The 14,568-nt window shown below is 37.7% G+C and overlaps 1 protein-coding gene across 4 annotated transcripts in view; it reads left to right on the top strand.

Moving 5' to 3' along the window:
* The window catches only part of ptpn4a (protein tyrosine phosphatase non-receptor type 4a), a 307,923-nt gene that overhangs the window by 78,290 nt on the left and 215,065 nt on the right, over positions 1-14,568 (top strand). For 3 of the 4 annotated variants that reach the window (XM_080199483.1, XM_080199482.1, XM_080199484.1), the window contains exon 2: positions 6,657-6,727. The exons of the other annotated variant lie outside the window; for it this stretch is intronic. In XM_080199483.1, coding sequence (XP_080055609.1) covers positions 6,691-6,727 — 37 coding nt within the window. In that variant the 5' untranslated portion in view covers positions 6,657-6,690. The remainder of the gene's footprint in view (positions 1-6,656; positions 6,728-14,568) is intronic. 4 annotated transcript variants of the gene reach the window in all.

Below are 14,568 nucleotides of genomic sequence, written 5' to 3'. Positions count from 1 at the left end.
TGTACTTGCATCAATTTTCTTTCCTGTTCTAGTAAGCCAATTGAAGACATGGATTGTTTTGTTATGTAAAAGAGAGGGCCAGGGAAAGTCATGTCAATGTGACATGGGTCACAAAGGGGTGGACATTTGATAAAAGTGGGTCATTTGGGGGAAAAAATACTTTAAAAACACTGGTGTAAGATACATTTTGTAACTTGTATTGTCTTTAAAAATCTGTGAACGTTTGTGAAGTATGGGTAAGATGAAAGAGTATTATAGGCAATCTTTACATTTTTAATAAATGTTTTATTCTTTGGTTAACCTCTTTTTTTCCCCAACCCCCCACACATGCATGCACGCACACACACCTACCTCTACAACCTTCTAAGAGCTCAACCCTTCTCCAATTCTCAAACGTTCCCAGTTTTAATCATTTTGTTGTTGGTGGCCTTGCTTTTAACTGCCAAGATACAAAGCTCTGAAGAGTTTAACCCCCCCCCGCCAAAAAAAAAATTCTTGCATTTCTCCTTTGGGAAACTCTTCAAACCCTAACTCCTGATCAAGCATTTGGCCATTTGACCTATACCACCTGGCATGGTTTGGTGTTATATTTTCTTTGATCGCTCTCATCGTTGTGCTATTTTTAGCTCCTATGAGGTGGAGATGTTACTAGTATGCTGGCCAATGTTGCTTCAACAGTAAATCTAATTATCGTGTTTATGGGACCATGCTATGTGCAAATTGTTTAACATTGTCCTTCAGTGACTAAACGTCAAAATAAATTAATTGGCTATAAAGTGCTTTGTGATGTTCTAAAATTCTGGAAGGTGCTATATAATTTAAACTTGCAAAAGGTCTTATTTAAATTGCACTTGGCGTATTGCCCACAAGTGGCTGTGTAGAGTTTTCTGATATCTTGAGGATGTGAAAGGTATTTAGACAGAAGAATTTTCTTTTTGTCACAAATGTTGCAGGAAAGATATGCAAGCAATGAAACAAGTGTGGCATAGATTCACTAGGATATTTAAAAAGATCGAAAAATATCATGTGTTGGCAGTTCAGTTCCATTTGTGACAAGCTGAGAAATTGAATTTAATGAGAAGATGATTTGTGGGCTGCTTCTTTTTAAAAAAAAAACCATGACTGCTAGATTATTTTAACCTAACTGTTTCACTTGTATCTTTTAAGGAGGAGAACTTGCCTTTTTTAATCCAGGCTGACCTACAATGCAAGTCCAACCTCTCACTAAATATCTGACTCTTTGCTGTTGTCTGATGTGGCCTTGCAAGCACTATAGCCAAGAATGCTGAGGCAGGACGTGTAGAAGTCTTCAAGATTATGATGGGTTAAATAGTAGTTTGCTTCTATTGAGACATAATCAGAGTGTCCAATTTTAACATCAAGAATAAGAGGGGAAAATTGAAAAATACGGTGGGTATTTAAAATGTGGAGCACTCTGCCACAAACTTTTGTTCAAGTACTTTCAAAGGGGAATTAAAGTAGTTGTTTGAAAAAAATGAAAATTAAAGGGTTGAAGTGAATAGTGGTTTGAAGGATACTAGGGGGGTGAAAAGAGTGCAGAAATGATGAGCAAAACTGCCTGCCGTGAAGTTCTGAGTTTATTGATCGCAAATCTGAGCTTCTCTGGATATTTTTGAGGGAATTTGTGGTCTTGTGTACATATTTCAAAGATGCCCCTTCATTCACATGCCATCTATTGCAAACTAGAAGGGTTGTGTTGTTTATTTTGAGCATAATTAAGCATGATTACAGGGTTGAAATGGAGACCAAAAAAGAGTGACTAAATTTTAAAAAATTGCTTTGGCTTATATTTTTACTTGGATGGCTTTCTTAACTCTTTTCTTTTTTAAAATTGTATTTAGTTTTTAACCAGTCTCCAACATTTGGCTTTACATTTACTTTGATGAACTTCCTCATTTATGTTATGGCTCTAATTCCATTTCTTGTTTTGCCCTTGGTTTTTCCTATCAAATTTAGTCTCTCGACTCTGTGAACATAGGAAGGCGAATTCTCAATCCGTTAAATTTCATCAGGATTGCAAATAGCCTGGTGGAGCAGTTGATAAGACCTAATAGTGAGAGATTCTCAACCTCATGAGATCACCTGGAGACTAAGGATGCATTTGCATTTCTTCAGTAAAATTCAGTGATTTCCCCAAAACCTAATCTGAATTTGGTAGAGGATCATTTGATATAATGTAACAACACAACAGCAGCCGTATTCATTTAGTGCCGTTTAGCGCAGCAAAATGTGTTGAGGCACTAGAAGTGTAAACAGACAAATATTGGCAACAATCCAATGAATGTGCTGCTAGATGGGGTGACTAAAAGTTCAATCAGAGGTAGATTTTAAGGAAGATCTTAAAAGATACGAGACAAGTAGAGGCAGAGAGGTTTTTTATAAAGAAATTCCAGAGCTTGGGGCCTAGAAGGCTGAGGCACATTGGGGCAAAGGGAATTGGGGAAAAATGCAAGGTCTTGGAGGGTTGCAAAACCGGAGAATGTGCAGGATAGAGAAGGCTAAGATTAAGAAGAAATTTGAACATGAGGTTGAAATTGACTTCAGGTGTCATAATTCCTCCAATGTGTGTCAGAGAACACTGGGATGATGGATGAGTGATCTTTGGTCTGCATTATGTTAGGGTTATAAGGTTGGGAGTGCAACCAAGAGAAATGTAAATCTTTTGAGGCGATTAAATGCATGGATAGCTGTTTCAGCAACAGATGGGTGGAGACAAGGCCAGTGGAAGGAAATGCTGCGGAAATGAAAGTAAGCAGTCTTTTTGACAAAGGTTATGGAGTCAGACGGGATGCTGAGGTTACGAACAGCTAGTTTTAATCCGAGGCAGTTCCAGGGAATAGGACAAAAATTAGTGTTGAGAGCTTGATGTTTGTGGCTAGAAAGTGAAGGGACAGTACCCGAGGAGAAGCAGCCATTTATTATGCCAGATAGAAATACATCCAGGGATCAAATGGTTTCATGAGAATAAGGTATTTTTCATAATTTGGGTTTGGAAATCAGATGAGTGAATGTGGGAGAATGACTGAGAAAAATGTTCTTTTGGAGCTAGAGCAGGGGGAACCTTTGGGGAAGCTAGACTTGGTGGTCAGGAGGGTGGGTGGATTATGTGACAGAGGCAACTATAAATGGTTAACAATGATTGGGGTCAAGTGACCTGGTGGTGAGATAGGACTAGGTGTCTTCAGTGAACATGTGAAACCTATTTTTTTTTCAGGTGATTTTGCCAAGGAGCAGCATACAGCTGAGAAATAGGGGCTGCGTGACATTCCACATTGCTTTATTATGGATGTGCTTAAGACACTTAATTTCTGATTTCTTCAAAATCACTTCATCCTTTTTTATTGTATATCAAGATAATTGTAGGATTATCCCAGTTTACCAAACAATCACAAACATTTTTCAACAATTAAAATGCTTCATTCAGGTCTGGATTGAAAGCCTAACTTGTCAAAAATTTGGATGGTGTTCTTGGGCTCTTACAGTTTATGATGCCATGTGTATCAGTTATACGTTAGGAAGTTGTAAACGTCAAAATGAAGTTTTAATTGGCTAAACAATTCACAATCATCACTAACGTGACCAAGTTCACTGAGCTCAAGTAATCATCTTGTGCAATTTACTGGATATTTCATACCATGTTATACGTTTCACATGTTTTATTGGAACAAGGATAGCCTGTAGTTCAGCATGATCAGTTAAATATTTTGTACTTGCAATTTCTGTTGTGGGATGGAGGTGTGAGTGGAGAATGAGAGCCTGTATTGGTGAAGTGTGTGCATCTAACTTCATCTATACACGATCACCTTTCAGTGGTCCTGAGCCAGGATGACTTAACCGTGGGATGTGACCAGTATTGATGTTTTAGTGTGTTAGATTTGTGTCTGGGAATTGTGATGATCAGCTCTGCTGTGGTAATTGTAAACCTTAGAATGTGAATAAGCCGTTTGGAGATCTGGAACTAGAAATCCTCTGCTTAAATCCAGAGTATTGTTGGTGCCTTCAACACTACCTTTTCCATAGCGTGCACTTTATTCTCTCACATAATGAGTTGGCTCGTGAGTCTGCTCAGTGTGGACTAGAGCAGTTCTATAATCCCTTTGCCTGCCTCCCATTCACTCCTGTTCCTGCTGTATCAAATCAACATCTGTGTATTTGCATATGAATAGAGCTGATGGCAAGTAGTGGGACAGGAAATGTCTAACTTCTTGTAATGTGAGCTATGTGCTTTACAATTGTTAAAACACCTCAAAAACCTGTGCATATTGTAGATTTTAAAGGGTGAATCACTATAATGAAATGTACCAGAGAAATTGAGGAACATTTAAATACATTTTTAAAGTATCTGATTTCAACTCTTGTTATTCTCTGAGCAAAGATGAAGCTGTCAATACACCAACAGCTGGCCCTGAATTTGCATATATATATGGCCAATATATGGCACTTACTATTAGACTTGCCTATTCCTGTGTAAAGACTGATATTTTGCAGTCCAAGTTTCTTGAGCGTGAGATGGGCATAGAATGAACAGGGCAACTGACTGTTATCCAGTTAAAGGACAGTGCAAGGGCTGAGAAGAGTAAGTGATTGAAAAGTATATCAAATAAGATTCAGAAAAAAATAGCGAAATGTTTGATTAAGAGAGGAAAAAAGAAGACAGAATAAATTGAAACATTTTCTTAAATTTAGTCCTTTTAAATCAAACTTTTAAAGCTTGAAGGACTGAGACTATTCCACTGAAAATTAATTATTACAAATGTAAAGAAGTTGATTTAAAGTCATTAACAGTAATATTGTCAAAAGACACCTAGACTTGAAATGGCTTCATTGTGTAGTGAATTTAATTCCTATCTACCATGCAAATACAGAAACTTTATACTGAGTACATTTGAATAGTAAAACCAGCAAATAACATCTAATTAACAATGTTCCATTCCTTTTTGGAGAATCTGCACTGCTCCATACTAATTTAGAAAGGTTAGTTTTGGGAAGAATCAGCAGGAAATGGAAACTGGAAAGAATGTGACCATAAACAAAAAGTAGATGCCACTGTTAAACATGTCTAAATGGAGTCAAACTATGTTGTGTTTATCTTTCTATTTGATAAAATATGCAATTTTTCAATAAAGGAGGCAGAGGAAAATGCTTGTGGAAAATTCTTAAAACAAGTGCTTAAAGTGACAGAATTCATAAATTTATTAAAGCAGCCATTTTAATCTATACTTCAGGGTCAAGATAAATCCAGTGTAGCAAATCTGTAAATTTACGTCAAAAGGGTGATTTCTTTGAATTTGCCTGCTCAAAGTTCTGCATTGCTTTTGAAATATTTTTTCATTTGATTTATGGATGCTTTTTATGACTGCAGACTATAATAATCTTTTAAAAAGTGTGTATCCATCTGTGGATTAGAATGCATTTTGCTCTTCGAATGTGGGTTTGAAACTAGCCAAGACAAACTCGATGAAAGTCTGACATCTGTAAGGCTCCTAAATGAAATACATTTGAGAAGCTTTATTCCATTTCCTGATGGCTATGAAACCATAACACAAATTGGAACTAAAATTTCAATTATACTGGATGCAACACAAAGGTGGCTGCTGTTGAAAATGCCAGATTTATGAAATACCAGCCTGGGGCTTCATTGTAGTATGATGCATTGTTCTGGAGATGTAGAAGATCAGCCTTCCACTTTGCTGTGGAAAAGTGCTTTTTGTTGACACTGGATGCTAAAGACTAAGTGTGCCATTGCATCAGTTGGAATTTGGCACTTCATTTCCCTGCTGCCCCCTGTCAAATAGAAAATGAGTTGTAGAAAACTGCTATAGTAAACTGTTGCCTTATTTGGCCTCAACATTGCATCTTTTCAGGCACTTGCTGGAGAAACAATTTACTGTTAGTCAGTATTTATGTTTAATGTTTAATAACTTGGATGTTGAGAATAGTGCATGACCACTCTATAACGCGAACACTGTTCATAATTGTGTACCTGTGGGATAATAACTTTTCTTCAGATAAGAAGCTTATTTGTTTTGTGATTTCTTTCACCCACTTGGGCAGCACAGTGGCAAAACGCCAGGGACCTGGGCTTGATTCCTGGCTTGGATCACTGCCTGTGCGGCGTCTGCACGTTTCCCCCCCTCCCCCGTGTCTGTGTGGGTTTCCTCCAGCTGCTGCGGTTTCCTCCCACACTCCAAAAGTCATGCTGGTTAGGTGCATTGGCCATGCTAAATCCTGCCTTGATGTGCGCAAACAGGCGATGGAGTGTGGTGACTAGGGGATTTCACAATAACTTCATTGTAGTGTTAATGTTAAGCCTACTTGTGACACTTAAAAAAACCTTTAATATTACCAGAGATAAATAGTAATGTCAGTAATCTTAATTTTCCAGTAAAATTTCAAGCAGGTTTCTGATTTATATTTAATTCATATATTTAGCATAGAAATGACATCCCTAAACTTCTATGAGCAGACCAGGCTATTGAATGTGAAAATGAGATGACATGTCTCCTTTGAATAATATCAATTGATATAATTTGAACAAGTGAAGAAGCTGTAATATTTATTTTAAATCTCTAAAATGCTAGGGCTAACACCTCTGGGATGTTTGTTCCAATTATGATTTTGTTCTACCCCGAAAGGTTTCCGCACTCATTCCAGTACGGTACTTTAACCATGGGACAGAAAAATGAGAGGTGCTCCCCTACACTAGGTATGTGCCTTTTGATGCCCGCTTGCGTAAGAAAGAGGTCTCATGAGGGTGGGATACCATCCGGAAGTCTGCAAGTTATTTTAAACAGTTAAATGTAACATTTTCAGCTTTTCCATTGGGGTTGATTCAGGAGCTGTATTACTGGTAAACTAATACTTTGTGGTGCATTAGATAGCCTTTGAAAATATACAGTTGTTGTGTAATAATTAATCAAATGCCTACACATTTATTTTCTCCAGATGTACTTTAGCATGAATGTTCATATTGCTGTTTAACTTTTGGGGAAGAACCCAAAATTGAGACAATAATAACAATTTACTGTTAAACAGAAATTCAAGAAAATCTGCATGTAAAATCTGTTAACATTGTCTATCATGAGACTTGTGTACCAGTGGAGAATCTGAGATTACAATGTATTCAGCTTGTTATTTATGATGGGAAAGAATGCAAATTGTGAAATGTTCAAGGTTTTATGGGTGTGCATGAATGCTTAAATGGCTTCGCATTAAATGTGAGTCGTATGCCAATTTAGCAACCGTTGCACGTTCTGTTGCAAATCAGCAATGTTTGTAAATTTATTTTTAATTTTCAAGATGTTCATGTATGTAATCTGGTCCATTTTGTATCTCTGATCGCTCTTCAAATGTATTTGCCATTCCTGTACAGGCTCAGAATGGTTGTGTGCATTGAACATAGCCAATTCCATGTACTTGGGAATGTTTCTTTTTAAATCAGAAAAAAAGTATTAAAAGAGCCAAGATTCACAGTGCCATCAAAGTTGAAAGTGTGAAAAGAGAATGCAAAGTAAATTGGGAAGAAGTAGATCATGGCTGAATTTTAGAAGCATGAACTTTATTGGAGAAGGGAAATCCAATGAGTTAACTAGGTTCCCAATTTTAAGGTTCTCCAAAGGTGATTTGAATCTTCATTTCAACAGAACAAGATTCAAGAAGGACAAAGAACAGGTTGGTTAGTATAAAAAATGGTATGGTGAGAATAATTGGACTTGTTACAGAAAAATATCCAGAATTTATTTTTCACTCTTGGTATTTAAAGAAATGAGCAAGAAAATTGCAAATGTGTTGGTCATAATTTACATCTGCTCTCAATTCAGTTATTGGTTTGGAAACTAGATAATGTCATTCCATTATTTAAGAAGGGAGAAATGAGAAGACTTATAGACTTTGCATTTAGATCAATTGTTGCAAAGCTTTTAATATTTATAATGGAGCACAAAGTGCCTGAACACTTGACAAATATGAGCTGTGACAAATATGAGCTGTTCAGAGGGTCAGTATGAAGTTGTGAAGAATAGGACATTATTGACAAGCTAGATTAAAATTTTGAACATCCTGGACAAGAAGATGGGAATTTTATGTACGTTGTCTAAATTGACTTTCAGAAAGTAATGGAAACCTGAAAATCTTGCCAAAAATTTTAGTTTAGGGCAAGAAGTGTATGCTGTTTAACTTTATAATTGTACCAGGAGATACGTATTTCCCAAAATTTTGTGAAGGGTTTGGCTGTGCATTTAACTGCATGCACGTTATACCATTTGGTTATAATGGTCCAGTTTATGGATGTTTAATGCTTGTCATCCATGTCACATGTATGCATTTTCAAAGGCTCTTCAAAATCCATCTCTTTGCCCTGTGTAGTTCCCTTGACTCTTGCTTGGTATCCATTGCCCCATCACAGTTTTTTAAAAAAAGTTCTTGATGTATGGACTACACTGGCAAGGGTAGCATTTAATGAATATACTTATTTGCCCTGAGAAAGTGATAGTGAGCTGCCACCTTGAACCGCTGTAGTATGTGGTAAAGAAGCTTCCTTATGTTAATGGGATTTTGATCCAGTGATGACAAAACAATCGGGCAATATGCATCTAAATTAAAATGATCAGAGACTTGGGAAGTAATGGTGATCCCATGCACCTACTGTCCTCAGGAGAATTTTTGGTGAGTTGTCGCAGTGTATTCTGTATTCTGTAGACTGAATATAAAATATAGCCACACAATGCCATCGGTGGAGAAGATGGATGTTTACCCCACCATTCATAGGTGAGGTGCCAATCCAATGGATTCTTTGTCCTGAATAGTAGTGAGCTTCATGAATGTCATAGTTGCATTTATCCAAGCAAGTGGGGAATATTTGATCCCATGTTGGTTTTGTAGATGTTGTAGAAGCTTTGGGGAGGAAGAAAGTGAGGTGCTCATTGTGGAATACTAGGCCTCTATCTGTCCTAAAGACCACAACATAAACGTAAATAGCCCAGGCTGGCCCTCGTGAAAACTTCAGGTGTGACAAGCTTTCACCCAGAGCAGTCTACAAGAAAATTAGTAATTTCTTTAAAATGTCTGGTGGATTTGTATTTGTTTTTAAGCTGACTTTTAAGAGTTTGCATCAATTGTAAAGGGATCAATTGTACCTTCTTTTGGATAATCAATTCTGGTCCATGTGACCTGGTGACCCTTAACCTGGAAACCGTACCAATAGGAAGGAATTTAAGATTTGGATATCATGTGGCTGGCAGACAAAGGAGAGCTCCAGACACAGGAGTGATGCAAACTGTTGAGGTGAAGGGTGAAAGTGCAGACACAGAAAAAAGAATTCTTGTGATGAGAAGAAGCAAATCTGTTAAGAAGTGCTCAGTTTTTCTGTTTGGTGGAAAAGGAGACATAAGCTCCAGTAGGTGATGTTCAAGCTGGCTTAAAAAGGTTCAAAGCCTGGAAAGCTGTGTGACTGGCTCAGAGATGCTGCAGAGCAGGCTATTTCCCAGAAATGGCCAAATAGTGAACTAGACTCTCATGGTTGATTGAAAAGAAACTCTGGAAAGCTATACCATCAGGGCTAGCATGACCCGAGGGAAAGAGGGCCCATAGATGTGTGCCTTGCCTATGATAATCTTATCCATGAAACTTGGAGGTGAAAGTTGTTGTCAGATAGGACTCCTAACTGTTCCTGCATGAATAAAGAACAGCGTGTTGGCACAGTGGGGCAGAACAGTGGTACACTTGTTAGTACTGCTGCCTCACTGTGCCAGGACCTGGGCTCAATTCCCGGCTGGGGTCACTGTCTGTGCAGAGTTTTGCACATTTCCTTGTGTCTGCGTGTGTTTCCTCTAGGTGTTCCAGTTTCCTTGCACAGTCCGAAAGATGTGCTGGCTAGGTACATTGAGGGAGAATTTAGCATGGTCAATGTATTCGAACAGGCACTGGAGTACAAACAAAGAACAATACAGCACAGGAACAGGCAGTTTGGCCGTCCAAGCCTGCGCCGCTCCTGAGCCCAACTAGACCATTCGTTTGTATCCCTCTATTCCCAGTCTGTTCATGTGGCTATCTAGATAAGTCTTAAATGATCCCAGCATGTCCGCCTCAACTACCTTGCTTGGCAGTGCATTCCAGACTCCCACCACCCTCTGTGGAAAATACATTCCCTTGACATCTGTGTTGAACCTTGCCCCCCCTCACCTTGAACTTGTGACCCCTTGTGTTCGTCACCTCTGACCTGGGAAAAAGCTTCCCACTGTTCACCCTATCTATGCCCTTCACAATTTCATACACCTTTATTAGGTCACCCCTCATCCTCCTCCTTTCCAGGGAGAACAATCCCAGTCTACCCAATCTCTCCTCATAGCTAAGACCCTCCATACCAGGCAACATCCTGGTAAACCTTTTCTGTACTTTCTCCAAAGCCTCCACGTCCTTCTGGTAGTGTGGCGACCAGAACTGGATGCAGTATTCCAAATGTGGCCTAATCAACGTTCTATATAGCTGCAACATCATATGCCAATTTTTATTCTCTATGCCCTGTCCAATAAAAGCAAGCATGCCTTATGCCTTCTTCACCACCCTGTCCACCTGTGCTGCCACCTTTAAGGATCTGTGGACTTGCACACTCAGATCCCTCTGTTTGTCTATACTTCTGATGGTTCTGCCATTTATTGTATAGCTCCCCCCTACATTAGATCTACCGAAATGCATCACTTTGCATTTATCTGGATTAGATTCCATCCGCATTTCTCCGCCCAATTTTCCAGCTTATCTATATCCTGCTGTATTCTCTGACAATGTTCATCACTATCTGCAACTCCAGCAATCTTCGTGTCGTTCGCAATAGTGTGGCAACTAGAAGATTTTCCACAGTAACTTCATTGCTGTGTTAATGTAAGCCTAAATAAACTTAACTCCCCAAGGTTTCCTGTGCATTGGTCACAATGCAAAAGTACATGTTTTTTAAAAAAATTTGCTTTTGCTATCAGATACATTGAATGCATGTAAAATTCACACAGTAGATGTTCAGTGCCTAATCTATGCATTGCCAATGAACGAGATCTTAATATAAGCATGGATTGTTTTTGTTCATTGCAATGTACACATTTTTTATGGCAGTCTGCTCTCTGTTTTCAACTGGACATACAATCCTTTGCATTTATGTTTTTATCTATTTGCTATTTGGTTTTAATTATAATTAAGTTGCATCTATATTTTTGTGATACACTTGTGATTTGGTTTTAGTAGTAGGTTAACTAATTACTGATTTAACTTTCTGCATGTCATATAAATTCTGATCAAGTGATTGTTAGTTGGATCTCTTGTGTATGACAAAATTAAAACATCAATTGATTGCTTTTGGATTCCTCCTAATGGTACTTTGAAAAGTAGTAAAACCAGAGGCCCAGGGACAGGTGGCAAATCGACTTTATGTACACATGACATGCAAAGAGGAGTGGGTGGAGGAAGATTACCAAAAAAAATGGGTTTTTTTGCAGATAGCAGATGAAATAAATAGAATGAGATATAAATATGATGACTAACTTTAAATGTAGTTGGGAAATTCCTGATCTGAGCAAAAAAAAACCTGGCCGAATAATAGTGTTTACCAGGAATCTTTTGCAAGACAGCTGGTGTTTAAAAACGCGCTCCACAGGGCAATGCTTATTAGTCAGGGTGTGGAGGATCTGGAGGCCTGTAATGCACTACCACAGATGCTCCTTCAGGATCATTTGAGTTTTTTTTAATGTGAGTATCTATTCTGTTAGCCACATTTTCCTTATTTATTCTAAAATGTTCCCTTCTGGTAATAGTCTCGACTTTTAAATGTTTCTTAATCAGTTGCTCAATATGTTGCCTTGAAATTTATTGATTCACTGTGTCGCTGGCTGTCTGGCATAATGTTTTTGAGTTGCCTGGATTATGCACTTCAACAAACAGCGGAAGCAAGAGTGTTGGGAATCCTGGGTGATATAAATTGAAGGGCTGCTCCATAATTTCACGAGTGGAAGGGTTTTGTTACTTAGGTCAAGAATATTTATTGTAATTTTGTAGGACTTTCACAAAACTTAGATTGTAATCAAATTGCAATTAAGTGCACAAGACTTCTGCAGAAGGGAACATATTTCCAAAGTAAACAGTGACCTTACAGTCCAACATGAACTGGAAAGAAATACAAGTTGTGAATATGCATTTATGAGTGAGAATGGAAACTGAATCAAGACATCAATTGAAAAGCCATTGGGGATCTGTTTTTAGTTTCTACCTTAACAGATGCATTGGTCTGAATTGTATAAGTGTTTTCCCCAAAAAATTGTTCTTGAAGTTGGTTGCTGAGCAACTCTGCTTTGTTGGATGTGAGTTAAATAGTACAGGTCGTTTGTTTCTTAGCCAATATTAATTGTATAAGAAACACCTTAAATACACCTTGTATATCCATTGTATAAGAAACATTTTAAATGCACAACGTAAAGCCTCAGTTTTGGACTTTATGAATCTAAAAATCAAAATTAATAATTCATTTGGTTTCTACCAGTGTACTAGATTAACTCTGCGAAAGTTTGTAAGTGGATTTTTTTTGTATTTCTTTTGACTGCATCTAATCTCAAATTGCTATTTTCCTCAAGTTTGCACGTTGTTGGGATTTGGTTTGCTGTCACACCCTTTTGGATTCCAGAGTGTAATTGTGGCACGTTTTAAATTTTGATCATTTTCTGGAGTGATTTTAAGTGGTTGGCTTCAGGTATCACTGTAATTTGGAAGTATTTGCTCCCCAGGGGTTCTGCTTAAGTGCTGGTTTAAAGATGCCATATGTGGAAAATAGTTACTTCAAGTTGTCCTGCCAATGCATTCTAATGTAGTGACTCGAATTGAGGTTTTAGTTCTGCATGTGTGCCTGGGTTTGGCATGATTATTTGGTAGACTTGTACTGTTCTAAATTGTAAACTGAGTGACTGGCTTCAGTTTAACCTAAGAGATTGGCAACTGTTTTAATCAGAGAGCTGAAAGTTTTCTGTAAAACTCAAGTACCTGGCTTCACTTAAGCCCCATCATGTTCTATAGTACACACTGATGCTACCTTGGCTAAAGGAAAATATTAGTACCAGGAAGATACTGATCTAGTGTGAATAACTTGTCAATTTCTCGTGTATTGTAGTCTGTTTGGAGTGGGATTTGTTGCAGTAGTGGTGTCAAAATTGAGTGCACATACTCACTCGCCCCTTTTCTAAGCCATAGTTTTTCATAGTTCCCAAGAAGATTGCATTGTGCAATTGAAATGGTTTCAAAAACTGCAGGAAAGAATTAAGCTCAAACTGCTCAACTTTCCTTCAGTTATGTAAAGATTGGGTGCCTGAAATAGCCAGATGATTTAAGGATCTCTACTTTCATTGAACAAATCAGGAGATGGCATGGAAATGTCTTTCACTAAACCCAGTTTACGTCTAGTAACCTGTGACAGTGTAGCATGCTTTGAGATGGTCTCAAAATTATTTTTTATTTTCATTGCAACCCTAAATTTTCCCAACAAGTTTAATTTTGTACAGAAGCAAAAGAATACAAGTAATTTTAAAACCAAATTGATTGCTGTGATTTGTTTTGACTCCATTGTACAATGTGAATATCAGGATGATTGAAGATGAACCAGGTAAACTGCAGATTTTTATCATGTAACAATCGCTGTGTGCAAATATTTATAAAACTACATAGTACAAATCAATCTAAATTTAAATATTTTGAGATTATATCACTGTTAAGTTCAACAATCTGCATGACTATTGCAGAAATCCAGATATGTTTATATGTGGATGCAGTGATATTTCCATTCAGGTGCACCAAGTACTGCTTCCAATTTAGAAGACTCTTTAAAAGCCAAAGCTCATGTTAATCTTGAGTCCATCTTATTTCATGATGACTCCAGACAGGCCAGATTAGAAATAACAGATCCATCTATAACCTCATTATTTTAGCATTTGCCAGCACTCAGAGCCATTCTCTATTTGTGAAATTGCAAATAAAGAGACTCTCAATAATTAGTTTAAGTTGCAAGAACAGCTTCCAAAGAATTCTAACAGCAGTATGTGATTTTTTTTTCATGAATTTAACTTCTTAACTTGAGTAAATAAACCAGCCTCACTCGATTAAATTTAGATTATACAGTTGCGTCAACAAAGATAACTGCTTCCCCTTTAATATTTAACAAAATCCTGAATACATTCTTACATCAATGTTCATCCTCCGTCCCCTGCTTTAAAAGCAAAACCTAAATAATTAACAGTCGGACGAAGGCTATTTTAAATTTCAAATATTTTGGACTAACTAAAACTTCAGATCAAAATAGGGCTGTAACTTCTGAATTCCACTGCATTAGATTTTAGGAGTACCCCAAGGATGCACTGGGAAATCGTCCTTGGGGGTTTTACATGTAAATATTTGCATGGGAGTTGTCCAGAAGAACTAACTTACTCTGTGCTTGGAACCATCCAAAAATGTGGTTTAAGTTGCAAATTTCAGATGAATCTATCAGCATTGCATGTCACACAAACTTACCTGAACCCCTATCCCCTC

This window comes from Carcharhinus amblyrhynchos, chromosome 11 (genome assembly GCF_965287045.1).
Source record: "Carcharhinus amblyrhynchos chromosome 11, sCarAmb.v2.hapA, whole genome shotgun sequence".
Taxonomy (NCBI): Eukaryota; Metazoa; Chordata; class Chondrichthyes; order Carcharhiniformes; family Carcharhinidae; genus Carcharhinus; species Carcharhinus amblyrhynchos.
The sequence above is the reverse complement of the archived record's forward strand: the minus strand, read 5'-3'. Positions and strand labels throughout refer to the sequence as shown.